The 6,706-nt window shown below is 29.9% G+C and overlaps 1 protein-coding gene across 2 annotated transcripts; it reads right to left on the reverse strand.

Moving 5' to 3' along the window:
* Positions 1 to 255: 255 nt before the first annotated feature.
* On the reverse strand, positions 256 to 4,264 carry LOC126678208 (ADP-ribosylation factor-like protein 8c). Of its 2 annotated transcripts, none has more exons than XM_056105622.1 (6): positions 4,242 to 4,264; positions 1,652 to 1,733; positions 1,211 to 1,243; positions 992 to 1,113; positions 674 to 835; positions 256 to 584 (listed from the first exon to the last, which is right to left on the reverse strand). In XM_056105622.1, exons 2-6 carry the CDS (start codon positions 1,712 to 1,714, stop codon positions 467 to 469), a joined length of 498 nt encoding a protein of 165 aa, XP_055961597.1. In that variant the 5' UTR covers positions 1,715 to 1,733; positions 4,242 to 4,264; the 3' UTR covers positions 256 to 466. The 2 variants fall into 2 exon arrangements, with proteins under 2 accessions (XP_055961597.1, XP_050229070.1); XM_050373113.2 differs by lacking the exon at positions 4,242 to 4,264 and adding an exon at positions 3,951 to 4,160.
* Between the last annotated feature and the right edge of the window lie 2,442 nt (positions 4,265 to 6,706).

Below are 6,706 nucleotides of genomic sequence, written 5' to 3' on the forward strand. Positions count from 1 at the left end.
TAAAACGTGTCAATTTAGCGCACCACCTTTCATTTCTTTTCAAAAATAATATCGGCAATTTTTACGGCGTTTTTGCTGACGTGGCATGCCCATTGGGTGTCCAAGTCAACAAAATTTTACCTAAAAATGTGTCCTGGATTGAGACGTTTTAAAAGTCGAGTTATTTTTGAAAAATCATGTAAAGGTGGTGATTTTATATGTAATTAACCCTTAATAAAATGAGCATTTTTAGAGAGAAGCATAAAAGAAAGTATGGGAGTTAAAAATAAATAAATTAAACAATGCCTCAAGAACTTGGATAAATTGTTCTGCAGCTGTACAACATGTTTGATAAAAGAACAAACAGATGAAGTATTACCCCATTAGGGATTACTATTTCACAAGTTGTGCTTCCAAGCTTAGAATCTTACCCTCCGTCGATTTCGAAGCAAGAGCACTGACTAGGATGATATGTTTGAGTTGCGGATCATTTTGCAGTTTTCGAGTGCTTGATGAGCCAATCTATAACGACGTCTATATTAATCGAGTCCTTGCATGAGATCATATAGCAGCACACTTCTCTATCTGTAATTGATTCAAGGCCTCTGAAAAAATTCCAAAACAAAACTTAAATAACTGCTGCAATTACTTACGACTAATGAAAACAAATTTCTCCGAGCATTTTTAAACATACAGCTGATCCACCAAAGCTTGCTTAGTAAGAGCTTCAGATTTGTCTATTTTGTTTCCAAGAACAAGCAACGGAATTCCAGTTAAGGAAGGTTTTACTACGAGGTCATGTAATTCACTTCGTGCAATGGGAACACCGTCTCTATCAGCAGCATCAACTACATATCTGTGCATCAATCAAAAATATACGTAGACTAGGAAGTCAATGTGAGACCCTGTCCTTGCATAAAGGATATTTGTTTATTATTAAACAGGAGAGCATGTCAATAAACAAAAAAATGCAAAAAAATATTTAGAATTAAATCGGTTAAGATTTTATTACAGAATTGCAGAGACGCCACGACAGTAGCGTTCCCACATGGTACGGAATCTCCGTTGACCTCCAAGATCCCAGAGCTTTATGGTCACGTTGCCTTTCGTGACTTTCCTCATGTTGAACCCAACCTGATATCCATCATGTAAGAGTTTATTACATTATAAACATGTTATAAATATGATATAGTGCTTTTGTATGGATTTTGTACAGGGAAAAGATACCTACAGTTGGAATCATGTCCTCACTGTACCCTCCAGTCTGGAAAATTAGATGAAAAGATGTCAAGAGAAAACCATTTATAAATACCAGAAAATAGTATTGCTTAAATGCAAAAAAAATTATTAACTATAATCTGTTTTGTAATTTCCATTACAATTAGAAACACAAATTTTTATTTTTTTTACAATCTGAATCACTGTTTAAAATTCAATCAATTGGTAGTGATTTCGAACGCCAGAACCCATTGCTCGAACAATCCAATGGTAAGATGGGTCAAATAGTCCACATCAGCGCCGATTCATTAAATTTTCAATTAGTGATTCGAAGTGCACAAAAATAAAAGTTCGTGTTTCAATTTGTAGAAATTAAAACTTCGTGTTGGATCTGCAAAACACGCTTGCAATTAACCCAAAAGAATACAAAGGTGGATGGTATATATTTACTTACAGCAACTGCATTAACAAGAGATGTCTTTCCTGCATTCTGAAGGCCTACAAGGGATAGCTCCATTTCTTGTTTGAAGAATAAACTGAAAACAAACAGAAATCAATGCACAGCTGGACTAATCTTATCGGGATCTTACGGTACGCAATGACGTAAGAAACACAAATGAAAGCAATTGCAGCTAAAAAAATCCTTTGCCTAAGAAACTCATACAAGATATATAGTCATAGGCTCATAGCTAGCTTCACAAATAAAAATTGCTTTTGTTTGATGCACTGTGAAAATTTCTTCTCTCTGCAGCGCATTTCTGCTTAAAAAGTATGGGTCAAAACACTTGAATATGCATGTGCATGAATTTTTAATCACGACGCTGGTGTCTTTAAAATACTCAACACCATTCTAAATGAATATGAAGTGTGAACCAACAGCTAAAAAATTCTCATATAAAAGTTAAAATCATTGCATGTCTAATTTATAAGTTGCTAAAATTAGTAGATCAAGTAAACCAAAATTCACCACATATTATCACAGATATGGATATCTCAACAATGAAAATACTGGCAACATTGACAATGTAACAGATACAGCGGCCATTAATTTCCACGACAACCAAGAAGACAAAAAGAATTTAGATCGGCATGAAAAACAGATCAATGTTAAACATGAATGTCCACACCCGGCATTAAGAATAAGCACAAAGAAAATGAGCACGAGGAAGTTTATATAGTTTGCCAAATGACCATCATTTATGGAGTCATTTGCATATTCACTGTGAAACTGAAGAAATAAGAAGGCCAATACAAATTCTATAGCTTTTCACTAGTGAAGGACTATAAGCCTAAACTATAACCATTACAATAACTTCCGTATTATCCACGGAAACTCGAATAGAAAATACATTTCCTTAAGCTGCATTTAACTTAAGTTCACCAATCCAAATTGCAGCAGAAATTTGAAAAGCATTGTATGACAATAATTAGAAATGCATTGGGAAGAGTAACAAGTTTCCTTTCTTCATGGACACATCAAAACCATGTCATCTAGGCAAACATCACTTAGCTGATAAGCTCATAAATAAACCCACAACTATTCCTAGTCATACAAAGATGTTTTATGCATTCCAAAGTATTCTTTTTAGCTCAGTACATAGAATTTAATCATTTGCAAACATATTAGATACATATTAGATTTATCAAATTTACAATGCTATTAACATTTAGCTTAACTCGGATAGATGCATAAAGTGGGGAGTCCTCAAATTATGATATAAATTGGGTATTCCATCTTGTGCAAAGAAGCTCAAACAAAGACAATCCCCCCATTACATAACTCTAAACATTTTCATAAACTACACAAAACGAATTTCCGTAACTTAGAAACTAGTTAGCTAATCCAGATATTTGACATTAGATCAATCTCTCAACTTTGGATCACTATGGTTGGAAAATAAGTTTATCAAAACATAATTAGTCCACTGCAAAGAAGAATTACACTAGAAACAGTAGAGAAATAGATCTATAAATTTACAAGCTAAAAAGTAGTTAGAACATAAAGCCTGTTTCAACTATGTCATCAACCAATATCTATATGTTCTTCAAGTTCTTCCCTCACAAAAGTTAAGAGAAACGAACTACACATCAGCAAAGCAAACATAAATCGTCTAAATTCTTGTTCAACAATAGCAAGGAAGGCAACCTTAGTAATAGGCAGACGCATTGTTGTAATCGACTACATGTAATGCAACTCAACATTTTCTGTTACAATTTTCTTTTGTATTATCAGCAACCAGCAATGAAGCTAATCAGCTAAAAAACAACTCCCTTTTAAACATTTTTCGCATATAATAGCTACATAGGTTCACTTGTTAAATCTCTATGTTCCTGAATTTCATTATAACAATTTTTTTTAACAAATTGTCCCATTAGACATAAAAACAAACCTCATTAAATAACATAAAGTGTAACATTTCCTATCCTAGAACTTTGAATTGCAATCAATTTTTGCCTGCCACAGTCTATAATCTAAATTATCAACCAAAATTTGAATATCTCAACCACCAGAAGCATTGATAAAATGAAGACCAAATGTAAGATTTTATACACAAACAAAAACAAGAAACATACTGAATTAATCACTTGATAACCAATCTATTAAGCTGTAGTATAACTTATAAAGTTCAACTAATCTTTATGTCCAACAGAACCGAAACAAACCATAATTCAGCAACCACACATACAACAGCCCACCAAAACAGAAGCAGTAAAAAAAACATAAAAATAGAGTGAAGCGGTGGGTTGAGTACCTGCGGAGCCAGTTGAGAATGGAATCAAAGAAACCCATTAAGATAAAAGATTTAACCTTTGAGAAGATGTAGTAGAAATTAATGAATGGAACCCTAAAGAATTGATAAGTTTAAGGAAAGAAGGAAACTTGAAAGACAGTAAAAGTATAATGTTTTTATGTTTGTGTTCGTCTGTCAGTTAAGTGTTCTGTTATTGTTCTTGTAATAACCGCTGTCCTCGGAATTTTATTTATTTGTAGATGTGCAAGATATCATTTTGTTAAATATTTGGATAGTGGAAAGAAAATTAACCTGTATGGAAGCACGGTTTGTAAAAAATTTCCTACTGAGACGGTAAAAAAGTTGAGCCGAGCTAAGCCGAGCCTGTACTTGGGGCTTGAGACTCAGTGACGGAAGCAGGATTACAATAGTAAGAAGGCTGAGTTATAATATATATATATATATATATTATTTGAAGGAGATAATTTTAAAACTGGGGGGCATATGATAAAATATTAAAAGTTTTGATACTAATTTTAATATTTTTGAAAAAATAGAAGGGGTCATTATCATTCCATACCTCCCCCTCCCTCCATCACTAGCTCGAGTTATGATAAGATTGAAGTCGAACTTGAACATATTATACAAACCTCAAACTTGAGTTCGGCCTCACTTAGCTTTTAATTATAAATTTGAAGTTGAAGTTAAATGACATTCGAACTACTCGATCTCAACTCGGATAAAGTTGAGTTTAATAAAAGATAAAAAAAAAAGTACTTCCCAATTGATGCATTTTGAAAATAAATTTGCTATAAAATATGAAAATCAGTCTCTATGAATGATTTAAAAAATTATTAAATTAACTATAAGTATCTTTCCTAAAAAACAAACTATAACTATCTATTATACTAACACCCATCATCAACTTTGGGTGGTAATTTAAAAATTTAAAAATCTATATATTAGTAAGTTGAAAAATTTAGTTCATATACTATAAAATTATAAAATAATTACAAACAAAGTATGTCAATTTTATTTTTATAATTTTAACTTTTAACTTTTAACTTTTACTAAAGCACTTACATACTTTTATATTTATAAAAATATTTTACCACCACCGACATTAGCTTGTCACCGTCCCATTATCGGCGTCGCTCGTCAGCCGTAAGATGCCTCTACTGCTCATCAGCCAAACCTCTATCATTCGTCATCCACCACTTGTCAGCTGTAAGCCAGTTCGCCGGAACACTAAATCAGATATGAAAATATTAATTTTTTTTTCTTCTTTCAATTTGAAAATTTGTGAAGTTAATTTATTGTTGTATGTATAGATTTAGAGCTTATTTTCTAGAATTTTTAGAATTTTAAATTTTAATTTCAGATCACTCGTTCTTTGTTTACTATTTTTTTTAGTTTTTTTTTTTGCTGTGAAAGAGAAGACAAAGGTGTTATTATAGTTTATTTAAATTATTTTTTAAAACAATATATTATTTGTATTATATACAAATTGTATATTAAATATATAAAAAACTAAAAAAAATTATACGTTTATTATTCATATTGTATGTGAACTTTATATATATGCAAAATTTAAAAATTCAAAAATTATATCAGCAAATATTTTTTTAAATAATATTTTTGTAATTATTTTTTCTAAAAAAATTTATATTTGTATGAAAATATAATCAAATAATATTTCTTTAAATATTTTTAATTTTCCTAATATTTATGTAAATACCCTTAGTAAATTTAAAACTGAAAATATATGCATTGTATTCTTATAAAATTTACTCAACATGTTCAGATGAAACAAAAAGAGCGCTGGGCCTGGCTCAGATGATCAAGAAAACAGTTGGGCTTGGCTCAAATATTCACAATGTAAAGAAGACAATCTTCTTATTATTTGGGCCGAGCTCTATGACCTAATCTTTAAAATTTTCAATTATAGCAGATTTTTCTAATTTCAGTTTCAATTATATTTATTTATATAAATTGAAGTGACAAATTTTTTAAATATATATTTATATTGTTTCATGTTTAAAAAATTTTATGATAAAAATATAAATTGAAATAATATATAGTAATTTAAAAGGAATTTTTAAATTTTTTTTCCACTCCAATTTGAATAAATAACTACAATTTAAGTTGAAAATTAAAAAATGGGCTAAAATCAAAAATTCTAAAAGGCGGAAATAAACAAAAAAAATATCAAAAAGGTGGGATATTTTTAAAAGATTAAGCCTATCTAAAATGAACCAAAAAGATAAACATGTTGTACTTAGACGAAAAATTGGTATAACTAAATTAATTAAAAATTTATACTTAAATTATTGTAGATTTATAAATTTACACAAAGTTGATATTTTTTATATCATTAGGCCAAATATTTTCATTTTAATCTGAATATCTCAGTTCAAAACTAAAACCTTAAGTTATATTTGTACAAAACAATAAAAATTAGAAATACTTCATATGTATATATAACAAATTGGCCCACCTAGAAACAAATATTAGTGGGACAACACTGAAACAAATTATTTAAAATTATATACCATGTTTGCTTATTATTCATTAACCTTGAAAGAAAAATATTTCTCCAACTTAATTATTGGCCAGGGGTCACTAATATCACTATGCATTTCTTTCTCAAATGATAATATAATACTATAAATCTACTAAAAAGTAATTTATATCAATACATTTGATTATTATTGCTAGAAAAGGAGAAATTCAGTTTAGTTTCAACAAGGAACTAATAATGAAAAACGCGTCATTTT

Source organism: Mercurialis annua, linkage group LG4 (assembly GCF_937616625.2).
Source record: "Mercurialis annua linkage group LG4, ddMerAnnu1.2, whole genome shotgun sequence".
NCBI lineage: Eukaryota > Viridiplantae > Streptophyta > Magnoliopsida > Malpighiales > Euphorbiaceae > Mercurialis > Mercurialis annua.

Coding starts and splice junctions, on each gene's coding strand:
- LOC126678208 (XM_050373113.2), bottom strand. CDS start 3,988: ATGGGTTTCTTTGATTCCATTCTCAACTGGCTCCGCAG. Junction 1,114..1,210: donor GTGAGGACATGATTCCAACT/GTAGGTATCTTT, acceptor GATGGATATCAG/GTTGGGTTCAACATGAGGAA. Junction 836..991: donor CGTGGCGTCTCTGCAATTCT/GTAATAAAATCT, acceptor ATTGATGCACAG/ATATGTAGTTGATGCTGCTG.